The 16,113-nt window shown below is 36.9% G+C and overlaps 1 protein-coding gene across 1 annotated transcript in view; it reads right to left on the reverse strand.

Moving 5' to 3' along the window:
- The window catches only part of C7H8orf34 (chromosome 7 C8orf34 homolog), a 349,392-nt gene that overhangs the window by 104,531 nt on the left and 228,748 nt on the right, over positions 1-16,113 (reverse strand). The window contains exon 8 of the mRNA XM_012739907.3: positions 2,853-2,988. Within this exon, the coding sequence (XP_012595361.3) occupies positions 2,853-2,988 (136 nt within the window). The remainder of the gene's footprint in view (positions 1-2,852; positions 2,989-16,113) is intronic.

Below are 16,113 nucleotides of genomic sequence, written 5' to 3' on the forward strand. Positions count from 1 at the left end.
GGGTACTTTAAAACATTACATGGACACACGAAACAACTAGACCCTACCCACAGTTCTCCAGTTTGTGACTTCTGCCTCTAATAATTGCTCAGCCCTGGCACTAAAAGAATCATTCTCACAATCTTAAGTGCCTTACTTGCAACTAAGAGAGGTGAGGCAGTGACATGGATTACTGTTGGCAAGTTAATGATGGAAAATTTTGATAACCACATCAATGCATTACAAAAGTAATCCACCCTAAGCAATATTAGGAGACATTCTCCCTAAGTCTCTCATGTTCAGAGACATTGATGGCCTTTGTTTTGGATACTCTGTTCAGCAATATTTATATAGCAACAACCATAGAAGATAGATACGGAGGCCCCGTCTAGAATAATAGCTACACATGCTAATGACTCCACTCCCATAGTTTCATTGACTAGCCTAAGGAAAAAAAAAAAAAAGACTTGTTAACTGTCCATTCTGAAATACTCACTTTATAAGCTCATAGTTCCTCTATAGGAACTAAATCTATATCCCTGTCTCAGGCCAGTGGTTGGGAGGGGTAGGGGAGTGTCCTTTGTTCTTTGTGCCACAGAGATGGCTCAAGAGAATTGTCCTGACAGAGGTTATGAGATTGTCTTAGCCGAAGACTTACCTATCTTCTATGGTTGTTTGCTATACTGTAGGTACAGTAATGCAACCTACTGTACTATTTGTGTTACTCTGTGAGAATTGTGGCTCAGGGTATCAGTGAAGATGCTAATATTCTGGTTATCGTGATTGTTTTGCATAATAAAGTCCTTGGTCTCTGACCCAAGAGTTTCATGTCTTCTGCTAGCATGCATAGGACAGAGGCAGACTAACATATTAAGTTGCAAATACAGTAAAATATCAGATAATTCATAGTTTTTGACCATTAGTTGTCATAGTTGACATAGTTTTTGACAATAGTTTTGAATATTATTTTTTTCTTCTATTGTAAATTCTAGCTATAGTAGCTGCTCTAAAATCAAAAATCTAGTCTTCCTCGATATTGTTTACCACACTTCTCTGATTCAATATACTTCTCTTTTGCTTTTGACAGTACATTGCCTTATTTTCTGTCAAAACAATTATGAACTACTATCATTTTCAAATGTCTGGATCTTTTTCTATCTCATTATTTTTATTTAATTTGGGTCTTAATCTTCACCTTCAGACAATTGCCTAGTGCTTAGCAATAAAACAAAATGACTAACAGGCAGACTGTCAGCCTATGTGAAACCTATGTGTTTGAAACTGGCTACCTATTTACTGGTTGTGTTACTTTGGACAAGTTATTTAACCAACTCATGCCTCAATTTCCTTATCTATAAAATGGAGATAATAATAGCAATTAACTCCCAGATATCTGCAAATTAAATGAATTTATGCATTTAATGTACTTAGAATAGTATATAGTATATAGGAAAAATGCAATAGAAGTAACCAATTCAGTTGAATTTTCTTGAAAAATTCAGTTAAAGTCTCACTTTAAATGTAAGTTGTTTGTAATTTGCAATCTAACTCTATTGGGAAGCTGAATGATAATTTAGGGTGCTAAATTATGCTTTAGGGTGCTAAACTGTGCTTTCCCAGTTCAAATCCTCAATAGTTTAGTAAAACATTATTTTCATAGGCTTTGCCTTTTGAAAAACCAACACCTCATCTCCCCATCTTCTACAAATGCTATGAAGGACCAAGCATCAACCTCTCTCCATGTAAATGTACAAATACACTACAAAGTTTAAAACAGAATGTCAAATAACTCTTCCATAAATGACGTTGTTCACTCAGGATGCCTAAATATTATCACATGAATATTAGAAATTGTCTTCATGGCCCTAATACAAAAGTCATCTCACCAAATATTGCCTATCTGAGATAATGGTTCCTTTGGTGTTTTCACTGTGCTATGGCATTTCTCTTAATGGCCTTGATAATATCCCTTGATTTTCTAAGAGCTGTCCTTTCTATTTTTCTAAGCCTATAACAATTAAAATAAACATTCCAAAGGGGTAAAGCAAAAGAGAAAAAAGCTGCAAAAATCTGATTTGATTTTCCTACACTTTCCTCCCTCCCTATTTCCAAGCAGCTAATCCCCTCTCAAACAGTACAATAGAACAGCTAGACATAAAGAAAAGGAGATAAAATTGGCTAGCCAGTACATTGTTCTTGCTAATCTGGACCATTTACATAAGGGTTAGAAGGCTTGTTTTATCATTTAAACAGGCTTAAAAGCCTCTTTGCAAATGAGATTTAGTTCCTACAAAGGAATGAATTCTAGCTATTTGGTGAGTTTCTGCTAGACCAGCACCCTGAGCTGATTTGGCAGTGTCTACAAGCTACTTCTTTGGCCACAAACAGTATATGCAAAGACTGCTTCCAGCTGCCAAAACTGAAAAAAAATCAAGCTGATTAAATTCTTTCCAGGAGGTGAACAGGATGAGGGGCAGGTTAAGAGGCCAATAATATTGGATCTTAAACTGTACCTGGGCAAACTCTTCCTTTGTGCAGGTGCTTTAAAAGTGACTTTGAACATTCTGAGCTCCTGGAATCTTCCTTTTGAAAGGGAACAGAATGGTGGACAGCAAATGAAATTCTGACACAGAAGACATAAAATAGTCTCAAGCTGTGAAGTGAAGACAATCTAAACTCTTTGATGTATTGTTGGTCTGAATGGCACTGGACACAGGATAACTGCATAACTGACTCTCTTGCCAATGTTAACGCAAAGATCACTAGAAGGAAAAGATTTTCTTAACACAGAGGAGTACAAACTTTGCATCAAAATCTTAGATTTTTAAAATCGAGATTATGTTTATGCATACTATACCTATTATGTGTTTTACCTGGCACACCTTGAACAGATGTTCAGTGTGACCTTGGCCTGAGGCTCAGCAGGGTGAGTAGGACGGCCTTGGTTAAATTTGCTCCCAGAAGGTACCAAGGTTGTTACTCCCTCCATTCTTAAATCATTAAGATCCTCTGTAACAACACAAACAATTACAGAGAAAAAATTAACTCTAGTAGAATTATGGAGAAAAGTCCATGTTTTCAGGTATCTGCCAGTAGTTTGTTAAACAAAGCATTATTTTATATTTCCCCTTAGAAAAAAATCTAACTTCATGTATCCATTATTTTTCAAATTATTTCTAGATGTAGCTGGAGACAAATTATATGTGAAGATTTACAGGGGATAAGATGGTAAGAGACTGAATATACAAATAGACAATGAGCTGAACATATATGACAATAAAACACGATGCACAACCCCTGTTGTAACAATCTGGTGAAGCCAAACCATAATCTCTATAGCAATTAGCCCTAAATGGTCAGGACTGGTCGGTGACTGGCAGCTTCCCTATTTTTTGCCCTTGTTTCCAACCCAGAACCAACAAGACAAAACCACATATGTTCTAAAATCAATTGCATAAATTCATTTCTATTAAGTCTGTGTCCTGCTTCTCCACCCAACTGCATCTAATCAGAATATACCCAAATCCTTTTTCACTCTTAACTTTTTCTTTTTGCTTTTGCCTAAGGAGGACAACTGTATACCTGGATGGTCCTGCCCCAGAGGTTCACTGAATCCCCTTTCTATTTTTCCCAGGACCTCAATGAAGACTTAAAAGGTCTAAATTTCCCATGTGATTCAGTTCTGATATAATATGTACATGACCTCTTTCTTTGTTCAGAGAACAAGGGAGCTTGTAAAAATGATTCCAATTACTTGCTCTCAGTTGTAGCAAAAAAAAAAAAGGACATAAAGTTTCAAAAGATATAAATTATAAATTATAATTTTGCTAAAACATAATCTGTCATTGAGTGATTGATCTACAATGAGGAGGAAAACCACACTCTCCTAATGGACTAAAGACTATAAGAACATCCTAGACCCCTCAAAGGACAATTCAGAGGATTGCTAGGGTTTAATTGGATATTACAAGGAGTGTCAATTTTTCCTGAGATGGTGACAACTCTTAGTTTAAGTCGTAAACAAGCCTTCTGTCATTTGAAAAGGGCTTGTCAACAGACCCCTTCCATAGGCAATCCCAAGTAAAAGCTCCTTTGTCTCCTTGTGCTCAAGCAATCTGGAAAAGCACTTAGGGTTTTAACTCAACTTCATGGGAGTCATCAAAAACTCATCACCTTGACCTGTTTGCCAAGGCTTAGTCCCCTTGTTTCAGAGCAGACCTGCCATTTCAAAAGTTGGTGCTTCTGCTGAAATAGTTATGGGCTCCTCTCTTGATCTTCTGGTTCCTGATACAACACAGACGTTACTACTGCCTGAGGATACACAATTTTTTAGCCAGCAATTAAATGCTGATGAGATTCTGGTAGTCTCTCCCTCTCACATCACTATTCACCATGGCAGCAGTGATGAATTTGTTGCCACTCTCCTTCCTGCCCCTGTCAAAAGAACAAAACCTCACAATTACCTCAGGTTAGGGAACTTTCTGTACTTTCCTCAGTTTGTTTTTTTTTAAGGACTCCCATTGAAAATCCTGACCCAATATTATTTGTTGATGGATCATACTTCAAAACTTGAAACTGGAGATTATTAAGCAGGATATGCTATTACTAATTAAAGCTTGTCTGTAAAATATAGCCCTCTACCTTAGATAAAATCAGCCCGCAGGGAAGAACTATTGCACTTAGTAGGGTTTGTTGACTGGAAAAAAGACCTCAGAGTAAATATATATATGGTATGGTTTTTAAAAAAAAAAAAAAAAAAAATATATATATATATATATATATATGGCTTTGGGATGCTTTGGAAACAAAAGGTTTCCCAAGTTCTGCTAGAACCTCCACAAAAAATAGACAAGACGTTTAAGATACTTTCAGATGTACTCCTACTTCATAAGGAAGTAGCTATTATAGAGATTAAGGCTCATGAAAATACAAATAATATGGAAGCTAAAAGAGATATTCCAGCAGATTATTTTGCCAGACTAGCAGCCTTAACCAAGGTTTCAATCCTAATATTTTAAAGAATAAATCCCTGAAGTAATTCAAGGACTGCTATAAAATATTAATATTTAGCCCCTAATTTTGAAAAGAACAATGGGAAAAAATATGGTTCTAGCTTCCCTTAATCTCTGGTGTTCTTGATGACACTGAGACAGTGAATAGCATGTCCTGTTCAACAGTCATAAGCTCTGAACCATAGTCTCTGATAAGACAATAGACAGTGGAGAAACTGGCCAAAACCAACTAGAACTCAGATGGCCATGAAAAACAACCTAAGGTTACCCTTACAGCTCGTTATACCCTACTTATAATGTATTAGCATACTAAAAGAAACTTCCACCAGAACCATGACAGTTTATAAATGCCAGGGTGACTCTCAGAAGTTACCCTTATGGTTTAGAAAGGGGAGGAACCCTCAGTTCCATAAACTCCCCACCCATTTCTCAGAAATCTTATGACTAATCCTCCCTCTGCTTAACATAAAATTAAGTAGAAGGTGTAAAATAAGAGCCCAGAAACTCACAAGATGCTGCACTCTCTTGCTCTGAAAGGTAGCTACAGCCCTATCTATGGGGAAGCCTCCCTTTTTTTCTTTTCTTACTTTAATAAACTTCCTTTTCCTTTACTTGGTGGGCTCGCTCTTGACTTCTTTCCTGTGTGAAGCCAAGAACCCACCTGGCTTTCAACCAGACCCCAGTTTTGGGGTCCACCTTCCTGTATCAGCACCAGATGACTTGAAATGGATACTAGTTAAATTTCTCCATAAAATGATTCATCATGATACAGGTAACCTGGTTACTATCTTAAATCAACATGGCTGTGAAAACTTTAAAAATGACAGCTGAAGTCATTTTTGAGTTATGTGTCATTTGTCGATAACTTGGCTCTGAAAAGGCTGTAAAGATGGGATATGATCGGGAACCGAAGCTTCATGGGCCTTTTGAATACCTTCCAATGGATTTTATACAGCTTCCACATTCCATGGGATTTGAATATGTTTTAGTTATCAAATGTTTATTTTTAGGTTGGGTTGAAACACCCTGCTAAAAATAGTCTTTTTTTTTTTTTCAAATAATTCAAAATTGTTTTTATGAACTTCCAAGTTGAGATAATGATTTATTGCCATATGATAGTAGGATTCTTACAAAAAGAGGCTCAAGTCTCATAGTAGCAGGGTCTCAATCCTGGAGTCCATGGACCCAAGGATAGGTTATAGTGGTTATTAACCCCTAGAACTACACACAAAAATGGGTGTTTTGTGATTATTTACATTTTGGTTTGGTAAAATTCTCAAAGTAGCTTATGGCTACCCACAATATCAAAAATCATTTTACCAATATGTTATGACCCCATCACATGAAGAACAAAAATTCAGCATGTGAAAAGCTATAGCCTTTACTTTGCTAAAAAGCTGTTTGATTTTGTGTTTCCAACCTTGAAAATATAAAGCTTATATCAAATGTCCAAGGTACACACTTTACAAGAAATATAAGAGCATTACCCAGAAACCATATTGCCCTTACCACATACATTCTTCTGGAAAGATAGAAAAAAAATCAACGGCATCCTTGAAACAAAATTAACAAACGTTCAGAAACACTTGAGCTTCCTTGGTCAAAGGTACTCCCACCAGCCGTTATGGCAGTATGGTTCATTCTCTTAGGGACACATTATTTATTCCCCTATGAACTGGTAACTGGAAGGTCTATGAATTTCAGGATTTTGCCTATGATACTATACTCTGCCCTATTGCACACAGACATGGCAAAATATTGCAAGAGACTCACAAAATCCACCCAGTCCTACTACCAAGAGGTTAAGGTCACATTCTTAAAACATCTTCTTAAACAGCCTCTTTAGGATATTCAACCATGAGAGTTCACCTGTTGGAAGATATATCAGAGAAAAACTACTCTTGACTCCAATTACAAGGGATCTTCTCAGATACTGTTAACAAACACAGAAGTAAAACTCACTGAAGTAAATCCACAATTAAAGAAGCAAGCCAGAATCAATAAAATTAGGAGACTATTCTAATAGGGGACCTCAAAATGATGATTCTCAGAGATTCTCTAGAAGCAGCTGATCTTCAGAGTAGACAGCTGACTCATGACCTTCAGAGCAAACCAATGACCTCAGATAATAGACACGTTCTGTCCAAGATGTTGGATCAATATCCCTATCTAATTCCTATTTTGATTTTCATCTACTTAATTACAATCAGTCTTCTCATTTTCTATAGATTCCTGGTTCTTGTCCACCCATAATGGTCATTTTTCTTTTTTATTTTATTCTTAGTAAAATTGTTAGATCAGAGTATAATCATGTTCTAACACTAATTCATATTATTCCAAATAGTAGCCCTGGAGCTTACTGATTGCTGGGTATGCTATCCCTCACCAGGCCACCATGATAAAAAAAAAAACAAAAAAAAAAACCTTTGGAAAATTCCAAGCTCATCGAATGAGACCACAAGGAATAACAGCCAATGGTATTTCCACTTACACCTACATGGACAAATGGTCTTAAATAAATCAGACTGTGACTTTGCTAGTGTCTCTCTCACAGAAAAGGAACCAATTATTACAATCTATTAATTAAACTCTAGGTAATTACAAATTTGAATTCAAGAACCTTTCTGATGGATGATGAGTCAATTACTTGCCACCTGGAAGAGAATAATAGAAATTCCAGTGTGTAACCCAGCCAATGAAAGGCCTTGATTCCAACCTCATGTCATGAACAAATCCTTTTTTCCTGGATCCCCATGTATTCCTACCAGACAGCACTTCCTTTGCAGCCAGATGGCTAATCCTGCTTGCCTCATGCACACATTTCATGCACTTTAAGAACAGTAATACAAATCTTATCTATACGCAGACACCCTAAATCTAGAGATCATCAAGCCTGGAAATTTCAACTCAGATGTGAGCTGCAAAATGAGGCTACCCTTGATTATTCAAGCACTCTACTTGGAGCAGTTACTGATTTGTTGTTTACCCAAATAATCAAATCCCTCTCAACAATGGAAATCATACAGATATAAGACATATACTACTAATGTTGGCAGAAATTATGAATGATACTACCTCTATCCTGCATAGAATACAGATCCACTTCAACTTTCTGGGAAGAGTAGTGTTGGACAATAGCATTGTTCTGAATTTCTTATTTGCTAGTTCTGGTGGTATCCTTGTCATTGCTAATACTCCATTTCATACTTGGAGCAATTAAACGAGTAAGGTAGAAATGTTTATATGTCAGCTTCAGGAAAAAGCTATTTGGTCCTCGATGACTTTTGAAATTTGTTCTTTTGGCCTCGGTTGGATAATTCAGGTTCTTGGTTCTGAAGCATCCTAAATGGACTTTTAAATGTTTTTGATTTTGTCATAGTGATCGTGATGCTGGTACATTGAATTCTATCCAGAGTCTTTTCTCTTCTTTTTTTGGATTTAACATTGATTTATTCCTTTTGAGGGTTTGCCAAATGCAATGATGGATTACTAGGTCTAAATGATTAAGGAAGATTAATAGTTCATTTTAGTCAACACTGTTTATTTTTTTTTAATTGTTATGGGTACATAGTAGTTGTATATATTTATGGGGTACGTATGATGCTTTGATTTAGCTATACAATGTGTAATAAACAAATCAGAGTAATTGGGGTATCCATCACCTCAAGAATTTATCATTTCTTTGTGTTAGGAACATTTTAATTGCACTCTTTCAGTTCTCTTAAAGTATATAATAACTTATTGTTGATAGTTGTCTCCCTATTGTGCTATCAAATATTAGATCTTGTTAATTGTATCTAACTATATTTTTGTACCCATTAATCATCCCCACTTTATCCCTCACTCCCTGCTACTTTTCCCAGCCTCTGGTAACCATTATTTTATTCTCTATCTCCATAAGATCATTTTAATTTTTAGCTCCCACATATGAGGGAGAACATGCGAGATTTGTCTTTTTTTCCTTGGCTTATTTCCCTTATCATAGTGTTCTCTAATTCCATCTATATTGTTGCAAGTGACAGGATTTCATTCTTTTTAATGAGTGAATAATATTCTATTGTATATATGCACATTTCCGTTATACGTGTATCTTTTGATGGACACTTAGATTGATTCCAAATCTTGGTGCTACAATAAACATGGGAGTGCAGATTTCTTTTAAATATACTGATTTCCTTTCTTTTGTATATATACCTAGAAGTGAAATTGCTGAGCTTTATTTGTTTAGTTTTTTGAGGAACCTCCACATCATTCTTCACAGTGGTTGCACTAATTTACATTCCCACCAACAGTGTACGAGGGTTCCCCTTTCTCCACATTTTCACCAGCATTCATTATTGCCTGTCATTTGGATAAAAACCATTTAACTAGGGTGAGATGATATTTTATTGTAGTTCTGATTTGCATTTCTCTGATGACTAATGATGTTGAGCATTTTTTCATATATCGATTGGCCATTTGTATATCTTCTTTTGGGAAATGTCTATTCAGATCCTTTGCCCATTTTTTTTTTTTTTTTTTTTTTGATACAGAGTCTCACTCTGCTGCCCAGCCTAGAGTGCCAAGTCATCAGCCTAGCTCACAGCAACCTCAAACTCCTGGGCTCAAGCGATCCTCTTGCCTCAGCCTCCCAAGTAGCTGGGACTACAAGCATGTGCCACCATGACCGGCTAATTTATTTATATATATATATATATATATATATATATATATATATATATATATACATATTTTTTTTTTTTTTTTAGTTGTCCAGCTAATTTCTTTCTATTTTATTTTTTAGTAAAGACAGGGCCTCGCTCCTGCTCAGGCTGGTCTCAAACTCCTGAGCTCAAACAATCTGCCCGCCTCAGCCTCCCAGAGTGCTAGGATTCCCTTTGCCCAGTTTTAATAGGGTTGTTTAATTTTTTCCTGTCTAGTTGTTTGAGCTCCTTTTATATGCCAGTTATTAATCCCTTGTCAGATGGGTGGTCTGCAAATATTTTCTCCCATTCTGTGAGTTGTGTCTTTACTTTGTTGATTGTTTCCTTTGCCATACAGAAGGTGTTTAGCTTGATGTGATTCCATTTGTCCACTTTTACTTGGGTTACCAGAGTCTTAAATACTTCTTTGTAGCCACTCTCTCATCAGATGACCACAATAGTGACACAACAAAGGAGAGAAAGAAGATCTTGTGACACAATTCATTATGGACACAAGTGAACAATCATGAAGCAGTGAAGATTGGGTTTCTTCCCTTACCTTTTGGTCAAACTCTGTTTGGCAAAGGAGACACTGGGAGACAGAATATACAAAGAGACAATGGATAGATCATACGTGATATTAGAACTTAGACCAACAACCTCTGAAGCAATTGGCCCAAAATATTCAGGGCTTGGATAATAAAGACTGGTTTCCCTTTTTTCCACCCTTTTTTCCAACTCAGAACCAACCACAGAAAGCCAAAAATGCTCCCCAAACCAATTGCATAAGATAGTCTCTTTCTAGTTAGCCCTTTTCCAGCTTTCCCATGCCAACAATTTTAATGAGAACACACCTGAAGCTTTTCTTTCTTTATTTTTACCTCTTCATTATAAAATTATCCCACTCCTCTTCGTGCGTTCAGGTCTCTGTCAAATGCAAGTGATAATGGCTGACTTCTATCCTATTACAAGCTCTGAATAAGTAGATAAATATTCTCTACTTGTTCTCCTTTGAGGGGGTGAGGTCTTCATTTATTTCCACAATGGCAACCTTCAAATATCTAAAGGTTTGTCATACAGAAGAGATATTGGAGTTCCCTCTGTGTCTCCAGAGAAGGAATGGGTCTAAGGAGAGGGAAGGGTGTTGTGCATTTCTGGGTCATTATAACAACTCTCTAACATGTATAGTTATTCAAAGGCATATTGTACAGTGCTGTGCAGGAGATGTGACCACCCTATCCTTGCAAATGTTTAAAGCAGAGCCTGAATGTTTCTTTACAGTGTATGACTTAGAGTTTTGCAGAAGCATTGTACTAGCTGGTTTAATTCAAATCTAAGCTTCTCATACATTCTCGATATAATTCAATAATGGATTTAGGGTATGTCTGATACTGTTAAAAACAGAAAATTAAATATGTAAAAGAACATTGTTTAAATGAAGCAACAATCTTTTGGGGGTCATATTGCTAACAGTTGCTTCCTCAGTCTTAATTTTGGAGCCACAAAGCACACCACACTGACTTATTAATGAATCCTTCATACTGACATAAAGAAATTATGTGCTTCATTCTGGGCTGGAGAGTCCAGACATGCTGGCTCCTTATTACCTTCTAGGACACACTCAAAGACCAATTGCATAATTTCTCTACTAATAAGACACAGTATGGAGCTTCATGATAATCATCTAAGCATTTTTGGATTGCTTGACATATGTAGAGAAGGTAATAGGACATGAATTTTATGATTGCATTTTGATGAATAGTAAAAACTCCTTGGCAGAACTCTCCTTTCATATGCAAATTAAGACATGTATTTAATGTGACTTTTTGAACATTTCCTAACCATTTCTCACCCCCCTATCTGGACGGCACCTCTTTTTTCCAGCTCAGAGTAAGTATCACAATGTGGGGGAAAAAAGGGAATCTTAGAGTCAGATGCCTTCTGGAATTCATTTGCTGGTTCTCTGGAGACTTCAGAGTGCTGCAAGCTGAAACTGTTTCAGTCACAGCTATGGCTTTGGAAGGGTCAGATGCAACTGCAGTGATGGCAGTGAAATTGGCCCCTCCAGTCTCAGGAGAGGCCTGACTCTGAAAAATATTCATCCATTCTTTCTTTATCAATATAAATTCTTTTAAGGGACTCCAATGAGCTCCTATTAATTACTGAGTACTTATCAAGTTCTAAATGGTGATATAACCATCTTAAGAATCTGGTTTAATCATAAGAGGATACTAATAATTTATGTATAATTTACAAAGGACAAAAATAAAATAAAATACAAATCTAAGTCTCACTGGCTTCATTTCCTTAACAATGTTATCAAAGAGGAATGAGTGTCTAGTATTAAATAAGCAAGAGAAAGGAACAGAAATTCCTAAACTTTGGAAATTTGGGAAAACTTGTATAAATGGAAAGCGAGGGACAGAAACAAGTCAAGGGAGGAAATACCAGGAACATTTTTTAACTATAGAAAACTTATAATATTTAAACATCAATGGTATTAAAGGAGTTAAAAAAAGACCATCCTGGTGTATTGACTAACTTCAGTTACAGCATGCCTACTGCATCAGAGTCTTTTTTCTCTTTCCTTCCTTCTTTTCCTTCAGTTATAGGCACTTGAAAAAGAGTAGGTGCAAAAAGATCACTCTGACCATCATTCTATTTCTTAGAAGCACATTTCCCTGTGAAAGATCCCCTCTCTGTACTACAAGAAAAGCAACATTCTCATTATCAAGGACAGGATATTCAGACTGAGAAAATTCTGCACAGACCTTGTTAAAATAACTCCTATCTTTCAAGCTTCCCCATGTTAGTTGATTCTTCACACTTCACTATTCTTTGTTTCTGTCACTGACTCTGTTTCTTGTGTCTTCATTTTCTTCTGAGGGCTCCTATGCCATGTAAAATTTATATTAAATATTAAATAAATGTGTATGCTTTTCTTCTGTTAATCCACTAGATTATACCAATCTAATTCTCAGGACCAGCCAGAGGAAATAAAAGCAACCAAACACCCTAAAGGCAAGAGGTAAAATTTTGCCTCCCCTATAGCATCAGAGTCTTTTTTCTCTTTCCATCCTTCTTTTCTTCTTCTTTCTTCTCTTCGTCCATTCTTTATATCCATTCTCCCATTCTTTCTTCCTTTCTTCCTTTTTGGGGCCTTTTTCCTAAGTAAAAATATTCTCCAGGATATTCCATTCTCCACAATATCCAGCCCAGTGCTATAGATACAGCAGTTACACCATCTTTGGTTGCAAATAGATACAAATTCAATACATTAAGAAGAGATTTTGGCCAACTAGAAATTTCTTAGAAACAATCAGAAATACTTTTTACAACACAGACTCTCATGATTGTTAAGGTGACAGTGATAGAGAAGGATCATATGAAAATCAACTGATGTGATGTTTTAAAAACATACTTCCCCTATTTTGATACTTTAAAATTGAGCTGATTGGTAAATGGGAGAAGAATGTTAAGAAGATACAATAGAAGATACTACAATATAGTGTGATCAGTCCTGTCCTAGAGAATAAAAAAAAAATATGTTTTAACTGTTACAGGAAACAAATGAGGTAGAGCAAAGTAGCTGAATAGAAACCTCCAGCAATTGTCCCTCAGCACGGACACCAAATTCAACAACTACCCACGTAAGCAAGCACCTTCAGAAGAACCAACAATCAGGAGAGCGATCATACTACCTGGTTTTAACATTATTTCAAGGAAAGAGGCACTGCAGAGAGCAGAAAAGAGTCTTAGATTGCCTACTCCACTCCTCTCCATCCTTCTGGCAGTGCTCCAAGAATCTGTGTGCCCCGGGCAGGGAGAGTGAAGTGATTTGGGGGCTTTGCATTGAAACTCACAGCTGCCCTGACACAAGGGAACACAGCACAGGGCAGAATTCTGCAGGTGCCCACAGAGGGAGCATTTTGACCAGGCCAGCCAGAGGAAAATCTTCCACCCTGAAATCCATATTCTTGCTAACCCCACCACCTGCAGAAAAAGAGCAGCCTGGGGCCTGGACTACATTCATGCCATCCAGCCACAAGGGCTGTAGTTCTTGGTCAATTCCTGTGGCTGTGCTGGCTCAGAGCCAGTGGACTTGGGGTGCACATGACATAGTGAGACACCAGCAGCTGTGGCCAAGCCAGTGCCTGTGTCACCATTGCCCTATCGGCTCAGGGAGAGTCGGCTTCCACTTGAGGAAAGGAAAGAGAATTGCTCAGAGGACTTTCTTTTGCAACTTGGGTACCAGCTCAGCCACAGTAAAATAAAGTACCAAGCAGACTCCAGAGGCCCCTGAGTCCAGGCCTAAGTTCCTGAAGGGCATTTCTGGACCCACCCTGGGCCAGAAGGAAACATACTGCCCTGAATGAAAGGACCTAGTCCTAGTAGGATCCCCCATCTGCTGACTATAGAGCCCTCAGGCTTTCAATAAACATCAGAGGTAGCCAGGCAACAGTTGCCACTGGCTTTGGATGTGACTGGGTGGGCTTCAGGTAGGACCTGGTGCTGGTGGTCATATGGAGTGCCCATGTCTCTCCTCTTCCAACTCTAGCATCTCTGCACAAGGAGTGAGGGAAGAGGGTGAAAGACTTTGCCTAATAATCCAGGGAATTCTCTTGTATCTTACCCAAGCTCACCAACGTGGTACCATAAGAAGTCTGCAAGAGTCACAGCATTACTGGGTTTGGGGGAGTCCCCCAGTGCTGATACAGCTACAGTGACCAAAGACTTAGCCCACACACTCAATTCCATTTGAGTATCTGGAAAGTGTTCTTATGAAGGACAGGCTCAAACAAGCCCAGAGTGTGAAGATTAAAATAAATACCTATCTCTTCAATGCCTAGACATCAATGAATATCCACAAGCATCAAGAACATCCAGGAAAACATGATCTCACCAAACTAAGTAAGGTACCAGTGACCATTCCTAGAGCAATGAAGATAGGTGATCTTTCAGACAAAGAATTCAAAATAGCTGTCCTGGGGAAGCTCAGTGAACTTCAAGACAGCACAGAGAAAAAATTCAGAAGCATATCAGAGAAATTTAATAGGTTGAAATAGGAAAAAAAAATCAAGTAGAAAATCGAAAAACAGAGACATGCATCAGAGTCTCTCAACAGCAAAACTGACCGAGCAGAAGAAAGAATTAGTGCACCTGAAGACAGGCTATTTGAAACACAGTCAGAAGAGAAAAAATAATAAATAAGAATGAAGCACGCCTACAAGATCTAGAAAATAGCCTCAAAAGGGCAAATCCAAGAGGAGATAGAGAGAGAGATTGGGGTAGAAACTTTAGTCAAAGGAAACAAATGAGAAAGCAACTAAGGTTTTAAAAAAACAAAACAAAAACAAAAACAAAACTGCCAGATATTGTCTCTTGGCATTTGGCACTATTCTTACTGTCTTCCACACGCCCTGTATCGCAGAGGCTAGAAGATTAGGAATTGTATTGCATGCTTATACTATTGTACTATCTAGTTCTCCACATAGGGTTTAGGTTTCATCAATGAACTATAGACATTAGATTTTCAAGGTAGATGAGAGCTTGACCCATTTATTTTCCTCTAGCAGTAGTCCCAGTTGGGTGGAGTTTGATATGAGAATTGTTGATTATTTTTTTAAACTCTATATTTTTCTGAAGTTATCATCATATTTCTATGGCAAAGCATTTATGACATCTGAAGCAATTTCCTGCAGTTTTCTAACTTTGAATGGCAATAGCCAATGCTTGACTCTGCCACAGCTGCAGTAAATATAAAATTGGTGATGGCTCCATTGACTTTGAAACCTCCAGCCCAAGCATCTAATTCTCTGAATTAGATCCTTTTATATTTTAATTATGTAGAATAGTCTCAGTTGAAGGAAACCTGACTGATAAGAAATTATTAGGAAGTTGAGTAAATGAGGTGACAGATATTAAATAAATAAAAGTATATAAACCATACCAGCTGGTGAAGAACTTTTCAGAGGGCTAGAAGAATATGAAAAAGTACAGAAATATGAAAGTAGGTAGTACTTTTTGGAATGTTATGCAGCTCATATGACTGTAACCTGAGATGTTACTGAAATGTTTAGGGATAGTAGGATGAAATATTAGAAGAGTTTAGTGTCATCATAAGGGAGATAATGTGATAAATTCTGCATTTTAGAAAGATAACCGTAGGTGTATTTATTATAACCCAATTTACTAAATAAATCATTTTGAAAAATTTATAAAAAAATTAATTAATGAATATTCTTTTTGAACATAGTTAACATTATAAAAAATTTAATCTCCATAAAATATTCCTCAATGAAATATATTCCACCCACATATTCAGTGAATGAGTTTATAACTATATGACTCATAACTACATATACAATATATAAATATATGACTCATAACTATAAATGCATTTCTTAATAGATTCTTACTTAAGATTACATAAGTATATA

This window comes from Microcebus murinus, chromosome 7 (genome assembly GCF_040939455.1).
Source record: "Microcebus murinus isolate Inina chromosome 7, M.murinus_Inina_mat1.0, whole genome shotgun sequence".
NCBI lineage: Eukaryota > Metazoa > Chordata > Mammalia > Primates > Cheirogaleidae > Microcebus > Microcebus murinus.